Source organism: Geospiza fortis, unplaced genomic scaffold (genome assembly GCF_000277835.1).
Source record: "Geospiza fortis unplaced genomic scaffold, GeoFor_1.0 scaffold165, whole genome shotgun sequence".
Classification (NCBI taxonomy): Eukaryota; Metazoa; Chordata; class Aves; order Passeriformes; family Thraupidae; genus Geospiza; species Geospiza fortis.
Genome location: NW_005054442.1, coordinates 704,761 through 725,144, shown reverse-complemented (window position 1 = coordinate 725,144; position 20,384 = coordinate 704,761). Strand labels below are relative to the sequence as shown.

General features: G+C 41.1%; 1 protein-coding gene across 2 annotated transcripts in view; it reads right to left on the bottom strand.

Moving 5' to 3' along the window:
• NELL1 (neural EGFL like 1) overlaps positions 1-19,466 on the bottom strand; it is a 298,387-nt gene extending 278,921 nt beyond the window's left edge. The window contains exon 1 of one of the 2 annotated variants that reach the window (XM_014309619.2): positions 19,308-19,466. In XM_014309619.2, the coding sequence (XP_014165094.1) occupies positions 19,308-19,422 (115 nt within the window). In that variant the 5' untranslated portion in view covers positions 19,423-19,466. The remainder of the gene's footprint in view (positions 1-19,307) is intronic. The other variant, XM_031062241.1, reaches the window with a different exon arrangement.
• Between the last annotated feature and the right edge of the window lie 918 nt (positions 19,467-20,384).

The following is a 20,384-nucleotide window of genomic DNA, read 5'->3' as shown; positions in this document are numbered from 1 at the left end:
TATATATATATATATAAATGTGGAGCTGAGCACAGCCTGGGCTTGCAGCTGGAACCCCAGGGCTGGGAAGGGGAGGTTTTGAGGCCAGCACTGCATGGCCCAGCTCCTGTGACACGGCACAGCCATCTGCCCTCACACACAGCATCCCCAGGAACACTGGGTTTGTGCTCTGCTTGATTTCTGCAGAAAACCCCATACAAATGAGCTGGGAGTACAACCCATTTAGAATAAGAGCCTTCTGTTTTCAGGTAGATTTTCACACTTCAAAATAAAAAAAAAAAGATAGAAAAAAAATTGAGAATATATACACCCCCTCACCACAGGTGCCTGAAAGGTAAAATACTTTTTATGCTCTCTATAAAAATAACTGTCTGCTTGTAATGAAATGTCATATTTCCTACATAATATAGAACAATATAGGTTTATACAGCAATCTTCAGTGAAACATTGCTTCATGCTTGAATGATAATGCAATCTCAGCAAAATAAATAAACAAACACAGATACGACTTTCATATGCCCTTCTATGTGATTATATTTTCTTAATTTGAAATAGTGACTGTCTGGAGGGGTTTTTAAAACATACCAGGGTGTTTCTAAAATTAATCAAGGAAAGAAAGCAAGCATATTTGCAAGTCCAAGAGACAGAAATCATCTCAGAGCATCACGTAAAGGCAACTTTCCACCTTCAGCAGAACAAAAGCACAAGACACACCTACGTCAGAGAGAGCATATGTGTAGCTTGATTTTAATTCTTAAGCTGTGGGTCCAAGGAAGAAGTGCCCAGCACAAACCAAAGGTCCAGCTGGCCAGAACAGACACCAATAACCATTTAGGTACAACAATAACCATTTAGGTACTGCCATCCCCCCTCCCTGGCACCATCTCCCCCAGCGCCAGGGATGCCACCTTGCCTTGTCCTGGATGCCCCTGGGGACCAAGCATATTAAAAAGCCTTTAAAAGGAAACGCCCTGGCCCCTGAGAGCCCATTCAGCCCTCACAGCCCTGCCAAGCCAAAAAGAGCTCCAAGAGGCAGCAGCACCCAGGGCTGCCCTGCCACAGGGGCTCAGCACCCACAGCACCCTGCCCAGCTGCAGCAAGCTCCTACACCCTGAGCCACACAGAGACATTTTACCCACACTGGAGCTACTCACAGCACTCACCATCAGCACCTGCAAAAGAAGTCTCAAATTTAGGGGTGTTTTCACTTCCCCATAAAACCAAATGAATGCCAGTGCTGCTCTCTGATGTTGGGCCAGGCTTTACCTCGCTCACACAAACCATTCAGACATTTCAGTGCACACCAACCCTAAATGCCAAGTGGAATTAGGTACAATAATGTGAAAAATGCATGTATTTTATGATTGGCTTTTCACAAATATTCAAATGAGTATTATATGTGTTGTGTTAGGAAGTTATGCTGTGTTAATTCTCTTAAGTAGTGTGGTAAATGTAGTTTTAGGTTATAACATAATGTTAAAATAGAAACTATGCTATGTAGGATAATTTTTTTAAAGAAAGAACTCTCACTGAGATAGCAGCCACAGGACACCTGAATCTTTCAGAGAAAAAGAATTTATTGCTCCATTATCAGAAGAAACGAACTTCTTCCCACCGCGAAGGCGCTGTCAGGATTCAGAGGAAGAAGCTGACACTGACCAGACAGAATCCTGTGTTTGAATGGAATTTATGCATCATGTTTGAGGTGTATGAATATGCAACAGGCTGTTGCTTTTAAGGGTTAATCCTCTGTTAATGTGGGTCCTTTTTCGGGCTCGTGATGCCCAGAAAGAGGTACCCGGACCGTCCATAACTCTTTGTCTTTATTGTCTCATATTGTCCTAATCCAAATTGCCCAAATTATTATTAATTCTATTACTATTTTTATAACCATTTTATTACTGTTAAACTTTTAAAAATTTAAAAACAAGTGATTGGCAGTTTTTCACAATAACTCAGGATCAGCATCAGTCCTTACCCCACCTGATTTAGACCCTCAAGTCACGTCTTCGTGTGTGGACTCGCCTCTCTGTGCATCACCCTCTCTAGCAACTCAAAATTAAACCTCAGGCTTCTGCCATTTGTAACCCTGAACACATCAGAAGCCCCAGTTAGGAGAAATTCATGAGTTGGCATCATATCCATTAATTAAGTGTAATAAAATCACCACCACACAGAAGGAGACAAAATGAGTTAGAGAAGGAAAAGGACAATGCTAGGAAAGAAAGCAAAGATCTTGCCAAGCCTCCTTTGACAGTGACAACAATCCATAGCACAAAGGGAAATACATGACCATTTGGGATGGAATTTAAGTGATGAGAAATGTGCACCAGTTGTGAAAAGCCATATCCCAATCCATCTGGGGAATAATTTTTCTTTAATCGATGCTTCCATTAGTGGAAAAATACTAAAATTCAGTTCTGAATCAACTCATTTTCTGAAGCAATAGGTACATTTTATCATTCACTAGCCTGCTTGAATACCTTTTACTTCCCTTGGCAGAGAACATACTGCAGAACACATTGCTTTATTGGGAACTTCAATCATTTTTAAAGCTATTTGCTTCAACATGCTTTCATTAGAACCATTGAACAGTCACTCTGGACAAGCAAGTAGAAATTAATCCTGCAACAGCAGAGAATGCAGATTTAAGTTACAGCAATTAAAGAACTGGATATTACAGTGTTTTTGCTTTTACCTTGCTATGGGCAAAATCAAATAAAATGAACACTGTATTTAAAAAAACAAAACAAACAGAAAATCATCCCGGTGCCCCACTTTTTCTTAAGTCACCAGCTTTACGAAATGAAACCAAGATTAGAAGGATGATCCAAAACTAGCAACGCTCAGTGTAGGCAGTTCCTAACAGTTGCTGAGGATGAAAACACACGACAGCGTCACAAAAACATTCTTGTTCACTGAAGCAGGTGCTTCACCAAAGCCTCTGAGTCAAGTGGGATCCAGTGCACCAACCCCCTTCCTGCACACTGGTCTCACAAAACATCTTTTGAAGAACTGGTAAAAAAAAAAAAAAAAAAAAAAAAAGAACAAACAAACAAAAAAACCCCACACCAACAGTGCAAAACACTGGTGATAAATGCCCATTCCCACTCACTTGCACCCTTCCAAAAGCACTCCTCAGTCCACACAAGTCACAAACAGATACAAAAATCCCCAGAAGGATGATAACACTAATTATGGGGATCTTCTCCAAAAAGAATCATTTCACTGCCAAGCAGAGAAATGCTTCAGGTACCTGACCCTGCCTACCTACCAAGGGCAAAATGCAGATGTCTGCAGATGCCACCAATCTTTTGGTTTGAGCTATGGGGATAAATTCACATGAATTTCTCTTGATATGCTAAGAAAATAGAAGACTTCCCCTGCCAGCAACCCAAAAGAGAGGGGTCAAAACACCTTCCCCTTCTCTGAAAATCTATGCTACTAGGGAGGAGCAAAGAGGGCATGATGTAGTCTCATAAGCATGTCTCTGCTTCTGAGCATTCTCGCCAGCATGAAAAGACACTGTAAATGTTTTTGCCTTGCTAACTCCACTCAGAGTCAGTAATAAACAGTAGGAAATCATGTTCAACAGCACAGCTTCCTAAATTATGATTATTCATTGTAAATCACTTTCTACATGTTGCTTCAAACACTGTTTCTCAAGAATAAGATCCGTCTGCAGTGAAATGCTTGGTGATTTTAATATGCAAGCCTCCTACAGAGATGATGTCTCATTTTAATTATTGTTTCGGTTTAATGGGTTTTCATTAAATTAGAGGATGGAGCAATTACCAGGGTGAACAGCTAATGTCACAAAGGTAAGTTCCCATGACTATACAGCAAAAGCAGTTCCACTAGAGAAGGTGAAAAACAGTGTTATTTAATGTAAACTCTGCTTTTGCATCATGCAAAACTACCCCTGGCTATAGGTGCTCATTTATTGCTGTCATTTTGATATACATGTTTGTAAACTAGTTTACAAATGGGTCTCCCCTAACCAAATCCACCTAGCGTTTAAAATTATATATACCTATAAATAAAAGTCCTTTCAGGAAGCCACTGCAAATCCAGCCCTAAAACTCCAGTTGCCAGGAGCAGGAGAATTTTGAGTCACTGAAATCAAACAGAGAATACTTATCAAATCATAGTTTCTCCTCAACCACTAATTTAGCTGATTTAGTGGCTTAGTATCAGACTCTTCACTTCTTGAAAATTGCCTTGACTTGAGCACCAGCTAGAGTGACCACACTCATGCTAATTAAGTAGATGTCAGAGAGTCTTAAGTCCTTTGTTTGCTTTATCAGCGTTTCAAACCGCAACAGGCAGTTGAGTGTTCTGGAAGGAGCAGAGCAGCAGACACTGCACAAGAGCTGGAAATGAACATTTGCCAAGAGTGAAGGCAGTCACCTGAGTACTCTGGAAGGAGCAGAGCAGCAGACACTGCACAAGAGCTGGAAATAACCCACGCGGGGAGTGATGGCAGCCACCAGTGCTTCTGCAGCCCCAGCCTGTGGTGGTGTTTGAGGGTGCCCAGGACGAGGGAAGAGATGAGAATCTTGACTCCATGTTTCAGAAGGCTGATTTATTATTTTATGGTATATATTATATCAAAAGAAAATGATGTACTAAAACTATACTAAAGAAAGAGAAAGGAGACATCAGAAGGCTAGAAAGAAATGATAATAAAAACCTGCGACTGACCAGAGTCCTGACACAGCTGGACTGGGATTGGTCATTAGGTAAAAACAATCCACATGGAACCAATCAAAGATGAACCTGTTGGTAAGCAAGCTCCAGACCACATTCAACAGCCACCAGATAATTATTGTTTACATTTCTTTTCTGAGGCTTCTCAGCTTCTCAGGAGAAAAGTCCCAGCAAAAGGATTTTCATAAAATATGTCAGTGACAGCAGCCAGCCAAAGGTGCCTGACATGGCTGGGCAAGCAGTGGCAGGGAGCTGCAGCAAAGCCTGTGTAGAGAAAATTCCCATGGGTCTCCTCCCTCCAGGGCTTCCTCCTTGTCTTTTCCACCCACACGGGCAGAATGAGCAAGGGAAGCAGCGGAAGGAGAGCAAGGAAAGCAGCGGAAGGACAGCAAGGAAAGCAGCAGAAGGAGAGCAAGGGAAGCAGCGGAAGGAGAGCAAGGGAAGCACTGGAAGGAGAGCAAGGGAAGCTCTCCGGCAGCACAAGGAGAAGGAGCAGCCTGGCTCCACTCAAAGGCCAGCTGATGACTGGCACTGTCACCAACCCAGCTGGCTGCCATGGACCAACATCAGACACCTGCAGGCAGCCAAGGGCCTTGGAGCAGCTTTCCTGCTGTCACCAACAGCCACCGCTGTGCTGAGGCTACACTTCACCTGTTGCTCAAGGCAGCCACTTGAACCTTATTTCAAGTATTTTAAGCAGCTGCTGAGCTCATCTTCTCAAGTAGGCTCCGTTCTTTCCTCCAGGGATTCCTTCTGAAATCAAGACTGTTTACAAATGGTTGATCCCTTAAATTAAACGCTTCGTTGAAATGCTCCAGAAGTTCACTATCACTAAAAGCACATAATCTGCTCTTAAATCATGTGAGTTAATCAAATTACATGTGTTGTCAGTTAATTAGTTCAGGAGTCGCTGATTGTATCAACTTTTCCACTGTTTACCTACATTAGATAAGGTTATCGGGTTACTGTTCCTGTAAAGATTGCTCTTTGCCAATTTGGAAAACAACATTTTAACAGAACGAACGTGGACTTACACCAGCAACACTGGGAAAATTCGGTATTTGCCAAGAACCATTCCCAGGGTGCTATCCATTTTGCTGGAGGAACACTGGCCACTCCAGGGACCTATTTTTCAAGATTATATTAAATACGAATGCCACACACAAATAATGAGCCACTCAAAAACATGGCTTCATGCAAAAGCAAGCTCAATTTTTTTCGTCCCCTCCTACAAAGCATTTTGAAATATGCTTGAAGTCACACAAAAATATTAGAGATTTACTTTTAAAAAATGATAATATATATACCAAAACATGACAAAATACATTCTGCTTTGTTTAAAGGAAACTTAAGGTGGTACCAGAAGGTGAGGAGCCCCTAGAACAAAAAATGAGACACAGAAGATAAGTTTTGCAAAAAACTATTAATTGTAGGTTTGGTCTTATTTCGTCCCATTATAACTCCATGTGTGTTTGTAATCCAGAAATAAAATGTAAGGTTAACAGAAGAGAGAGACTGATCCACTTACATTTTTGAGCAGTATGTAATAATTCTGATTTCTCATTTAGCACTCTTCTTTGGTCCAGGTAATAATAAATACTGGTCATAATTTATGGTAGCAATGTTTCGAAAAAAACCAGTACTTCTGAAGTGCTTTATGATTTCTAAATTTACCATGAATTTAACAGATACAGAGAACAAATAACCCATTTCAACAAAATTTTAAGATCCAGATTCAACAGGAGCAGGAAACAAGCAGAATGCTAAATTACTCTGACTTTGTTGAAAATCCCAGTCTAACTTCAGCAAAGCCATACAGAAATTAGGATTTGCCTCCCTGGTGAAAACCTGCACTCTTAAATGTGTAAATCAAAACGCTACTTGAAATAGTTAATTAAAAGGGAAGTTTCAGCTAAGCAGAAATGTGACTTGGTTTCTTCACTATGGAGAGAGGTTGCTATCCTAATGCAGCTAACAGACCTGGGTACACCTACACACAGGTTTTAATTTCCAGTCATTTTATCACAGGAATAATCCAACTAAAGGCCATGAAATTATCCTTGGAGTTCGAAGCAAGCATATGCTGGAGTGCTCTCTTGGTTCACAAACTCTCAAAGACTTGACAGACTAAATAGTTTTTTAATTACTTTTAAAGCATAGGTCATGTATTGCTAAAAAGTTATGATTTCAGGGTTTTTTTAATACTCTATAAATGATTTATACAAGCATTAAACAACACATGTTTCATGAACTAATTCTCCCTTTTGTTTTCTTACCCTGAGGAAAAAATCACTTCCATGTTATTGCTAAAGCAAATTAAATCCTGGGTGTCTGTTTTATTTATTAACTGCATGATAATAACATGAGGCATAATACATTTGTGAGAGCCCTTCTCTACTGAAGTATAATTTCTGCTGTCAGCCTCTTTATGTTTATATTCAATATTCTAGATGTCTTTGTTTCTTGGAACATACATAGGCACACATTTATATTTTCTCCCAAAATAAATATAAATGCTCTTGGTGAAATGTTTCACAACACCCACAACAAAGACCCATAAATAACTAACATACTTAGTCATTCTCCAGGAGTTTTACATGATTTGAGAGATTTAATAATTTCTTTTAAAAAGTCACAATAATAACTGTTTTATCTTTTTACACCATAATTATGATTTGGACTATTGCTTTTCTTATTTCACCCAAGCATACCACAACTCATGAATAAAATATGACAACTTTGATAGCATCCATTGCTGTGGGTTCATCCGTAACAGGAAACGTGATTGGGGTACTAAGAGCTCCCTTTTCTCCATAAGCCTTTGTTTCTGAAAATAAGCTTTTATTTAAATAGATCTGCCTCATGTCCCTCCTCTTCTGCATTTCTTGCCTTTAGCAGTAACACCAGCAATCATGTTTACTTTTATTTTTAACGATCACATTTTGAAGCGATTAGGATGGCACGAAGCAAGGTGGGCACAATATCCCATCTGAAAGCTGCCACTCACCAGACATCAAAAAACATTAAAAGCAATGCCAGTATCAGAGAACAAAAAGCTAAAGCAGAGGACATGACTTAAAAATGAGAGAAATATGAGCAAAACTCTTTTTTTTTCTGGCTCCATCATTAGTTACAACGAGGGAAACCTAAATTTCTTCCACCATTTCCCAAACAAGATCACTGTAACTAATACTGCAGGGTCCTCCTACCACAGCTTCTCAGTACATTCCCTGAAAAGGAAGGCTTGGGATAAATGCAATACATGAGGTCTCCAAATCATCAGCATTTACCAAATTATTCTACAAATGTCATGTTTTAAGGCTGTGCTGCTTCGCTTTCCAAACAGTATGATGAGCATCTGTGGAGACCTCCACAGACCACGAAAAATCATGACACATACACACACAAATCCCACTCCCCTCCCACACATCTTGGCTTTATTTTCCCCAGTCCCCAGGAAGAGGCTTCAAAATTTCAAATTATTCACAATGAGCTGAAGTAGAGAGAGAGAAACAGAGGCAGATATGTCATCTGTAGCCAGTCCATCTTAGAAGCAACAAGTATTTAAACTCCAAGATCCAGTTTTTGTATGTGTTTCACTCTAAAAAGATCTTTCTGTTCTGTATATCTTTATGTTACATTCCAGTTTGCAAGAAGTTTTCAAAAAATGAAAATAAACACGTAAAAGAAGGGGGCTACACAATACTGAACTAAGCTTTACAACACTAATTTATCTCCTCTGCAAGTGTCTGTTCCCACAGATGCCAAATGGAAACCCCACAGCTTCAGAGGTGGAGTCACCTGTGTGTGCAAGGGAGGACAGACTCTAAAACAGCCCCTGCAGCTGCAGTGATCCTGTCCAATTTGTCCTATTTACAGCACAGGGGACCCTCAGCAAGCTCCACTGTAATTTCAGAAATGCTACCACAAAGGAGGGAGGATGGGAGACAGAAAACTGTAATGAGAGGCTTTTAGGAAGCAAAACCAATTCTGAGCTGCTGTACTTACTGCTCTGAAATAGTGATTCACAGATCCTGTCATCAGAATTACAGGACCAACTATGCTATTTTAGCAGATATGCAGCCTATAAGTAAGGACATCATCCCATGTTGGAGTGGGCATCGGGTACCAAAATCAATTTTTGCCCATTCTATTAAAAAAAAATAAAAACCTAATGCACTCTGTATCTTTGAATAGGCCAAAAAAAGGCAAGACAATCCCATGACATAACACCATAAAACCAGCACAGTATGACATGAATACTTCATGCCATTTATGTGGTGAAAATGAAAAAATAACAGAATAAACATTCCCCCCCTTGTGTATCATTTATACCCTCACACCACATGTGGCAGGACTGTTCTAGAATTTGGCATAGGTTGAGGTCTCAAGTAGCATCGAATCTTTATTCTTGATAGATAGTTCCAAGACAGCAGGACTTTTCATCACAGGAAATGGTCCATTCCTGCCTCCTTCGTTAGGTCTGGTTGTATATGCCTTTGTGTACTTCTTTAAGGTACAAAATCTTAAAAAGAAAACCTGTGAAAGTAATTTCAAATAACACCACTTCCTTTTAGGTAAAAGATGTAGCTGTGTTTAGAAGTAATGTAACCAAGCAGGCCGAATGTAAATATTCTGCTCAGTTATTAACAAGTTTCTACTAAAATTGGTTTAAAATTTAAGATATCACCACCCTTGGGGTCAAAATACACAATAATAGGCCACTTTGTTTCACTGCCTACAGTAAGAACCCAATTCTTGAGCAGTGCTTTTCCCATCCTCTGCATTTCAAGCAGTTGGAGCTCAGCAGTGCCCTACAAATGCTCCAGTTCTGCCCTCTTTTAATGCAGCATCTGTCCAGCACCCCAGAGCTGCAAAATGAGGTGCAGGATTCTTCACCCAGGACCACTCAGGACTGGCCCCAAGGCAGCACTACTCAGATACCAACCCTGCTCCACCCCAGCTTCCCACAGCTCTGACCAGCACCTGGGCCCATCTCACAAGATGCTATAGAATATTCTTCCTCCATTTTAATGCTTGTTTAATAAACAGGGAGCTAATTACAGGATGGTATGACTGAAGAGTATCCATTTGCCAAAATCTTTGCATGAAAAAGACAGTTTTTGTCACATTGTTATTTTGATGAAGATACAAGAAACTCAAACTGCTAGTCCTGCTTTTATCTGAGTTACTTTCACTGTAAGCACCACATGGTGTAGAACACCCTTACTAGCAGTATCAGAAACTAATTTCTCCATCCCCTCTCAGCCCATTAAAGAGTAAAGAGCTTTTCTTCCTTTTCTGCTTATCTTCATGTCAGGACTTTGTCAACAGGTTGCCAGAAGCATTCAAGGCTTTTAGCACACTACAGAAGTACTTATCCCACTTCCCCTCTGTACTTCCCATCGTGGCAAATGAAGATAGATAAGCAGCACAATTATTGTCTCCCAGGAAAGCAAAAATAACTGTCAAGGACAGAGGCAATATGTGCTCAGAGCTCTCTCCTAATCATGACAGACATGATGGGAAATCCAAAAAATGTCAAGTAACAGAAGGCAGCATGACAGCATTCAGGATGGGGGGGGGAAGGTAAAAGTAGAAATTGGTCACTGTTGTTTAATGTGACTAGGTTTCTATTTTAGTCTACACTTGCTTGGAAGCAGGGGTGTTTTAAACAAGAGAATACTGAAGGAGAAACTCTGAAATTATTCACAAGTTATACCTTCATATCAATATGTTGGATAAATTTTACACCTAGACAAGTTTCTAACATAATTCAAACATTAAACAAGAAACAGCCAAGACAGGATGGGTATATAAGAGTATTTTAAAAACTACCTCTGGGATCTAACAAAATTAATAGTATTTTATGTATCTTCAAAGCCTTAAAGCATTGTTTAATAATTATGCCTCAAGTGATCTTTAATTTCCTCCACTGAAGATGATTCATCTCACTCAACCCTTCCTAGCTCATTGGATTCAATTCCAGATTATTTCTCTGTTTTGAAAATGGTTTTTGCAATGGAAAAAAGCCTCACTTAGACTAACCATTAAATTGAAAGAAAAAAAACTGTATTGTGTATACAAAAGATTAGCTATATTAAAAGATTAGCTGTATTAATATATATATATATAATTTATAAGTTAGGCAGATGTTTGAATTAAAGTATCACAGGAAATCCTTGCTCAACCCTCTGGGGATGAATATTCCAAAACCTTTCTTAATTATAGGATCACACAGCCGCTGATCACAGGTCACAGTCAGTGCACAAATGAAAGAACAAAGAGCAAAAACTAACAAACAAGGATCTTAAGTTTTGCTTCATTTTATTGTTCAGGACTCACCTTGAACAGTAAATCCACCATATCCAAATCCTTCTCTGAAGGCAGAACACACCAAGCTAATTGCTCCAGCACGGTACTTGAGCCTTCTACAAATATTAGTGAATTCTCTGTACCACTGTTGTTAGAGGAATGGGCAGTTTTACAGCAAAAATAAGATTCTAATTCACTAATACAAACCCCCACATTATCCAAGCTGCATCCCCCAAAGACATTTGTGAAATCTCAGTACACATCGGGGGTACTTTACAGCAACCCCAAATCTAAACTTTCTGTGCATTTCCTGATTATGCTGCCTTAATGCTGCCTGTACCATAAGCAAGCCTTGACCTAATCCTGCTCTTTCCATTTGGCATCTGTGGGAACAGACACTCTCAGAGGAGATAAATTTGTGCTGTAAAGCTTAGCTCTGTATTGTGTAGCCCCCTTCTTTTTATGTCTTTATTTTCATTTTTTAAAAACTTTCTGCAAACTGGAATGTAACATAAAGATACACAGAATGTCAAGATCTTTTTAGAGCGAAACACATACAAAACTGGATCTTGGAGTTTAAATACCTGTTGCTTCTAAGATGGACTGTGTGATGGTGTTCACAGGGGTCTTAGGATGAGGGAAGAGACGTAGATCTGACTCCATGTTTCAGAAGGCTGACTTATTATTTTATGATATTTATTACATTAAAACTATACTAAAAGAATAGAAGAAAAGGCTTCATCTCAGAAGGCAAGGAAAGGAAAGGAAAGGAAAGGATGATCACAAAGGCAACTGCCTCGACTCTCTGTCCGAGCCAGCTGGGCTGTGATTGGCCATTAATTATAAACATCCAAGATGGGCCAATCAAAAATCCACCTGTTGCATTCCACAGCAGCAGATAATCAATGTTTACATTTTGTCCCTGAGGCCTCTCAGCTTCTCAGGAGGAAAAAACATCCCAAGGAAAGGATTTTCATGAAAAGATGTCTACGCCAGGACTGGCTACAGATGACATTCATATCTGCCTCTGTTTCCCCTGCTTTCCCCCACGTGCCCAGCACCAGCCTGGGCCCTGCTGGCTCCCAAGGGAGCCTGCTCACCCCAAACATGTCCTTGTCACTCACACACTCAGTCCTTGCTGCTACACCTCCAGCTTGGAGTCCCCCTCGTTCCCAGCTGCTGCAGAGGGAAGGGGTGAGAAGCAGGGAAGGAAGGGCTGAGAAGCAGGACAAGCACTCAAGGCCCCAAGAAGAGCTCATGGACACAAGCCCAGAAAGCATCTCCAGCAGGGAAGTCCCACTTCCCTCCATCCTGCTGGGTGCAGGCAGCCCAGCTGTTGGAATCCTATTGAAATCCTTATTTTAGCAGTGCTTCACCGAGCTAACACCTGTCAGCACTCCAGGATGGTGGGCAGCTGCCATGGCTCCTAAGGACCAGGCTGGAGCTGGGAAAAATGGGGGAACATCTCCAGGGATGAGTGTGGAGCACCAATGAGGATCCCACTCTCCAAGGGATGGGCTGGGCCCTATTTCTCACAGCCCCCCAAGCCTCCATCACAGGGACAGACAGACACTGGCAGAAGAGGGGTCCATGAGTGCCTTCACAGCCAGCCCTGAAAGCAGATGAGCTCTGAGTAAAGCACCAATTCTGCCATGCCCAGGGGAGAGAGGGGCTCTCAGAAGGGACAGCCAAGAGGAACAGCCCAAATGAAGCAGCACAGAATGCTACCACACCTGAATGTTGCCACAGGACGGGGCAAGAGGCTGATCCACACCTCAAGGTGTTTTTACTGACAAATACAAAGGTTTTTTATCTGATGGCAGCTGCCTCTCCCTCATGAACTCATGACCCTTGCACTGTTGGAAAAAAATTATTATCATTATTATAACTCATGACCCTTGCACTGTTGGAAAGGAATTATTATTATATTTGGAACTCATGACCCTTGCACTGTTGGAAAGGAATTATTATTATATTTGGAACTCATGACCCTTGCACTGTTGGAAAGGAATTATTATCATTATTATAATTATTATCATTATCATTATTATTATTATTATTATTATCATTATTATTATTATTATTATTATTTTCACCAGGTATTGCCCACCATTGCTTGAAGCCTAGGACAGGCAACATGGGGTAAAACCCCAAATTTACCCACCCCTACAGGAACCAGAGCAGGCCTGCACAGTGTGGCACATCAATGGCAAAATACCTCTCTCTGACCTTTAAAAAATAAAATGAAAGCTCACAGGTTCAAGGAGAGTTTCCACAGAGATAAATCTCCGGTGAGCTGCAGGACACCTCTGGGAGGGGACACACTGCTGGTTCTGGCCAGCCCCACCCCAGAGAACAGCCCAGCCCCATGCCCAGGCCAGCAGCACCTCAGGCAAAGCGGATTTTAAAAAGAGAAAAAAAAAATCTCATCCAGCTGGACGGGGGCAGCTGCACAGACACAAATCCAAGTGACAGTGGGCAATACCTGGTGAAATAAAAACAGACATTCCTTTCCAACAGTGGTCATCAGCTGCTTTGCCAAGTGTCCCAAAGTGTCCCACCCCTGGATACACCACCATGGGAAAGGTACCAGAGCTGCTCTCTCCCATGACACCTGGAGGCAGAACTAAGATTTCCAGCCACCATGTTGTGCCTTCCTAATTTTTCTGCTGCTGTGAGGGTTCTGCTCTGTAAAAACAATACTGCTGATATTTAATATTTGCTATAAAGGTAGCAGGAGAGATCCCACAAAAAGCAATGACTCTTGTCTCATTATCTCATGTAAAGAGGGACTGACGCCTGAATTCCAAAATTGAAGTTTATCTCTCCTACTCGCTGCAGACCTCCCACCACCTGCCCCAGGAGGAGCAATGACATGTTTCCTCCCTGAGCTGTTCTCTGCTCCCTCTCACCCAGCCCCTGGCTCTGTTCTGAGCTCTGCAGCTCACACACCTTGCACACCATAACAGAGTTTAACACCTGGAGAGGATTAACACCTTGGCCATAGCACGCAGGCCACTGAGACTCAGGGTGAGAGGTTCAGTGCAGATGGACAAGGGCAGCAGCCATCACCTGGCCCTGGAATTCAGTGAGCACAGCTCAGTGCTGAGCTGCTGCCCTCAACACATTGCCAGGGCACCAGAAACATTTCCTGAAGACTGCCCCACCAGAGGCAGAGGTATTTTGTTCCTGATTAAAAGGGGTGTGTGCCCACCCCTGATGACGAGATCAATTTAGGCAGTTGTTCTAAACCACCAGCCTCAAAGCATGGCAAAGTTGGCCAGCATCCAAACCTCTTTCAGTTCGGCACCGCAAAACCTGACTGAAATTCCTGGAGTGGAATCTGGAAACACTTCCACTGTCTAAGCGAGGAATTCGTCTGAAAAAAGCCAGGATTTGTAAAACACTGAAGGAAAACACCAACAGAGAGGACTGCACTTCTGGAAGCTCAAGGGTCTCCTGGGACTCGCCTCCACCCTCCCTGGAAGTGCAGCTTTGATCTCTCTTTTGGCCTGAAGCAGGACAGTCCTTTTTTTCCAGGAACTCAACAAGTTTCACTCTTTTTCTCACAAAAACATTGCCTTTCTCTACGCTTTAAGATACTTGTCATTCTTTCACCTTTCCTGTAGGAGCCACGAGTGTACAGAAAAGCACTCAGCAGTGTGTGGTACAAAGTGGGAACAAGGAGCATGACTGAACCCTGTGCTGCAGCAGCTCCAGGCCAGGTGTTTCTCTTACATCCAGGGGCTGTGTAATACAAGTCAAGAAATGGTCAAGAACAAAGCACTGCAGATCTCCAGACTGTGAACAGCGCTCGGTGGTTTATTTTGCTGAGTGCTAAACATAGTATATACATAGTAAAAAGACCATTCCTAATTTAAAGGCTAAGTTGAAAAATAGTGCCAGATTGCTAGTAAAGGAAACAGCAAAGCCTCAATAAACTTTCAGGGCTGGGGGGGAACTGTTTTGTAAATAAAGCCTTTAAGTCTCTGTTAACTCCAAAGAGATGTTGCAGGAAGAATTAAAAAGAAATAGGCATAGCTGACAGGTTGTAAAAGGAATAAAATCTCACTTCCACAACACAAACTGAGCATGGAACAAAAGTCAGACTGGTTAAAGTAATCACATCTTTAACAGCTAGGCTAAAAACTGCTCTCAGTCTCCCCAGAAACAGAATAACCAGTTAACATCCTTTTGCCTTAGTTATCATCAGAGCTTTCCTCTGCCACTGAATTCAAGATCCTGGTAAGCCAAAGTCAGGACAAGCCCTGCTTCCCTGCTGTCTGAAACAGGGAACAGGACTGAGGCCACCAAGGGAGCCACAGCTCAGGGTTTCTAAATGTACTATTTACAATATTTATTATTTACATTAATGTATTATTTACACTAATTGTATTATCTACAGTTTACAGTATAATCCTGTTCATTTCTCATGCCTGTAAGATACCATTTGCAGATGTCTTACCTTCCATGTTTGTAAGATGTTATTGTAAAGCATGTTTTTAGGAGAAAAGTTCATCTTTTCAGTATATTTCTCTGAGGCAGATTTTCCACCCAGACCCACAACCTTGACTTCCCTGGCCTCCTAGCTGGAGGTGAGAAGATGTGGGTCAGACATCAGGGTCTTGGGTGCCCCATTCCCCAAAAGCACCCATCAAGAATCTCCACTCACCCTCCTTTGCCCTTTCATGCTAGAGCAAATCATCTGCCCACAAAGACATCCTCTCCCATGTTTGTGTGTAAGAGTAAATAAAAGATAAATAATTAAGACACCAGAATGTTATGGATCTTAAGAATCAGACTGTTTGCAGAATTGCAATTATGAGTTATATATCTGCATTTCCTCTAATGCACGTTGTCAGCACTTACACTGCTCTGGTTTTTTATTTCCTCATCCCCCTTTCACAGAGAATGGAACTGAAAAATTCAAATAATGGAACTGATCAATCAAAAATCCAGCTGAAATACTCTAACAATCAAAGCCCATGCCCAGCAGGACAACTCAGATGACTACACTTAATTATAGGTTTCTATGCTTTTCTGAATTAGGAACAGATTTGCTTGCCCAAAGGCAACCCACATCTCTCAATTGCCACTTTGGTTCTACCATGCTGTCACACAATTTGCAACAGAGCTGAATTTGTTTCTTAGCCTATAAATCTGTTTCACTCACAAATCTGAGGTTTGGCTGTTCATACCAATATTATTAAAAAATCAGAATACTCCACCAGCTTTACTGGGACGGTCTCAGACTGAAATCACAAACTCTTCAAAGAAAATTCTTTCTGCATTTTCTCTAGGATAAATTAAATCACGACATCACTCCCCTGAAACTCTGTAACAAACAGTATGCCATTTACTGTAAGAGAGCTATCACTGATGAAAAGTCAAATTGAAAATAATATTTTCCCTTTTTTTTCTGCAAATCTTCATATCACCCCCCCTTTTTCATTTCAAGAATGCTCAAAACTTACAAAGCTTTCTCTTTCAAATAGTTTAATTCACAAAAAAATAATTGCTTAGGAGAACAGTCCATATTTTCCTGGACTCACCCTGGACACAAAACTGTCTGGATTGGGGAAAAATTACCATTTCTGTACCTCCAAGATGTAAACTTGCTGGAACACACAGAATAACACTCTCAGTTTGAACAGCTCCAGTATAGCCATTTTAGAAAATTCATCTCACAAGGCAGAAAATGTTCCACAGGGAGCTTTTCTGTAAGTCAGAGCCCCCATACACGTTGTCAAAGGTGGCAGGCAAAACTGCCACTGTGAAAATGTGGTAAGGACTAACCAGAGCAGAGCTGTGCTGAAAGCACCCCACCTTCCACCTGGAATAGCTGCTCCAAGAGGATACAGTCCTTTTGAAACTCAGTGCTAATTTCCAGGCTCTTCTCTCCTCTGGGAGTGTGTCACGGTTTGACACTGGCACAATGCCAGCGCCCCCATGAAAATACATTCTCCCTGGTGTCTGCTGTGAGGTGTGACCAGGAATAGAGCAAAGCAGGCTCCAACTTAGGCATAAAGAAGGGAAAACTTTATTAATCTACAACTATATATATAAAAAGAAACGCACACAGAACTCAGAATGGAAAATCCTTCCAAAAACATTCCTCCTCCCCCCACCAAATTTCCAATACATCCACCCCTCAGATCACCAACTCTCAGTCCATCACCACCCTTTAGATAATCAATTCTCCGTTCATCAAGGAGAGAGGAGTCCCTCTTGTACCATAGGCTTCCCCTGGAAACACAGTTGAAACCTCGTGTGTTTCCTGTCACACGTGGCACCGCCCGGAGATCGTTTGCCATCGTGGCAAGATAAAAATCAAAATTGAGTATAATCTCCTGGTTGCAGCCAAAGGACATGGCCCACAGCCAGACTGTAGCTGTAAAGTCACCTCTGCTAGGAAAAGGGAATCCCTACAGCTGCCAACACACTGCTGACATTTAACAAGTAACAGATAGGAACAAGAAGGGAAGAAGACAACAGGGCAGCTTCAGATTCCATCCCAGCTGACAGCAAAGGCCTTCAGTCTTCTCACGACCCAAGGGCTGATGAGCTTTTCTGAAGAGAGTAGTTTTCCTGAGCCACCTTCAGGAAGTTTCACACTTTACTCAAGAGGGCTATTCCTGTGTGCATTAGCAAAAAGCATTTCTGCTCTGGGAATTATAAAAAGCTTTATGTACCTAACTACAGTCTTCAAATTATTTATTCATTTTATACTGTGAATGTTTGTTTATTGCTTCCCATGAGCATCTATCTTTCTGCTTATCCATTCATATGGATTTTCCAAGTTCCACCTTTCTTACACCAGTCCTAAGTTCCCAAACTACAGATGGAGAAAAAAAACAGAATGTCCAAAACATCTTCACCATTAACCTTTCAAAGCTACTTTCAGTATCAGTGGTCTCAATCCAAGTCCTGATAAACACATCTCAGACTTCTTCCCTACAGCTCTGACCACCAGTCTGTGAAAACTCACCACAACTCACATTGCAACTCATCAGTGTGGTTGCAATTAGCTGTGTGGAATTGGAATGATTTGGATGATATTTAGGAATTTGTGTGGAATTTGAATGATTGGATGATATTTAGGCCACTGCAGTCTTTAGAGGATTGACTATAATGTATTACTTGTCCATAATACACAAACCTGGACTCAGGGTATCAAGAGAAAAAAACCTGATATCTTTAAATGAAAAGAATCAGTGCTGCTCTTTTGGACACTAATTTGGAAATCAGTGAAAATTAAGCTACTTGTTGTATCATAAAAGACAGAAAACAAATCCTGGGGTGGTCTCCAGCAGCAGCTCTGCTCTGACTCCTAAACTGGCCTTGGCCAGATAAAGAATGAACCAAGATTGCAGACCCACTTCCCTTGTTTTTCACAGTAGTCAGCTAGCACTGCAGATCCAGAACTGGAGCTGAATGAGATCATAATCATTCGCCTCTAAAAACAGCTACAGATAAGAAAAAGGGTCTTCAACATTGACTAAAGCACGGTAAAGAAAAAACATAGGAAGCCTCCACAATAAAAATGTTTCCAATAGTGCTTTAATTCACATGTTAATTTCAAACCATATAAATGCCTTTCCTGCCTAATTAGCATATTGTAGCAAATCAATGCTTCCACCCCATGGGACACTGTCCCTTAACCTAGACCTTACTTAAATGCATTGTAAAACTACATCCAGAATTCCACTCAGTAAAAACACACACACACACAAAAAAAAAAAAAAAAAAAAAAAAGCACACAATTTTCAAACACTTCACAAACTTTATGTTAGAATACTTAATGAAGGGGCAAAAAAACAGAGTGGCTTATCTTGCCCTTGATACTTAAATACGAAAGCATTCTATTTGGCCCCTTTAGCGGTTTTCACAAAGTTGATGACAAACTTGCTCCGTTACCAATCAGTGTTAACACATGAAATGCCTTCTCATAGTTAGACAGCTTTAGCTGTGTGTTTCTCTGCATGTATATGATGACAGAGAAAAAAACCCACAAGTCCACCCTTTGGGACCACTCTGACATATTTAGTGAGAAATAAATATCAGGGAGTGTTGAAAACATACCCAAAATTCCCTTGCAACTACCTGACAGCGCACACACAAAAAATAGCATCTGTATTTCAAGAATTAATTCCAAGAAACAGACATAAAAGAAAGCAATAATTAGGTAAGACCACCACTACAGGGAACCCCTTAAGCATCAAAGCTCTCCTGAGCTCATGCAGACAGAAGCAAGATAAGAAAGCTGAGGATGTTTCTCTCACCTTGGAATAAGAAGGCTTTGCTGGCATTGTGTAGTCCTGACACTTGTGTTACCCCCAGGGTTGTATTCACCAGATCCAGCTCGGTGATGATATCAATTTGTAAGTCAGGATCCATTCCAAATCCTACAGCTGTTGGAGGCAGAGAGAGTTAGATCAATTTTTATTTCAAATCAGGTAATGGAAAGAATAGAGAAGAATTTCTAGCACAGACATTTCTAGTACCTTCCCACTCACACTGTACACAGTAATTACTTACAAGACAGTAACTGAGAGGCAGGAAAGAGAAGATATTCTATTCCAAGTCTTTCAATTAAGCTATTTCCTTCCCAGAGATTTTACTGGGCACATGTTAAAACATTCTAGAGCTGATACATTTATCCAGTACCTTCAAAAGGTTCAAGAGTAATAAATAAAGAAAAGCATAACCACCTAGGCAACTTGATGGTTAGCACACCAAATTCATCAAAGATAGCTCATTTTTTCTAGGGATGGGAAGAGAGCAGCCTGCCCTCAGTGTTCCTCTCAACACAGCAGGAAGAGTGACGTGAGATCTGTGCCTGAGACACAGGTCAAATATCTCTTGTGGAATCCAAACACTTTCCTAATTACATTTTTCACTAACATCATTAGTAACAGGCTCCAAGAATGAAATCCTGACACAGCTGAAGTCAATGCTAAAAGTCCCATTGACTTCCATGGAGCAAGGACATTACCTGGAAAGCACGTCCAGATTGATTTCCACTAAGTAGACTTCACATTCAGGTCTAAATTGATTGATTTGTTATTCCAGGACTACACTTCTGGATCATTTAAGCAGCAAGTACTCTAGTTTGATTCTTTGAAAGGCTCTGAGAAATTACTGAGGTGTACAGAATGAACAAGAAGTTACACATACTACTCATAAATCTTCTGTACTCCAGAACTTTCTTTTTTCCTCAAGGATGAAAAGTTGATGGAATAACATGCTGTGCTAACATAGAGGATTCTACTCCACAAGGGACAGAGCATTAAAAAATACTGAAAATACAGCTTTAGGAGGTCTCTAGCAACCTTAATCTACAAGGAAAATTAAGATCT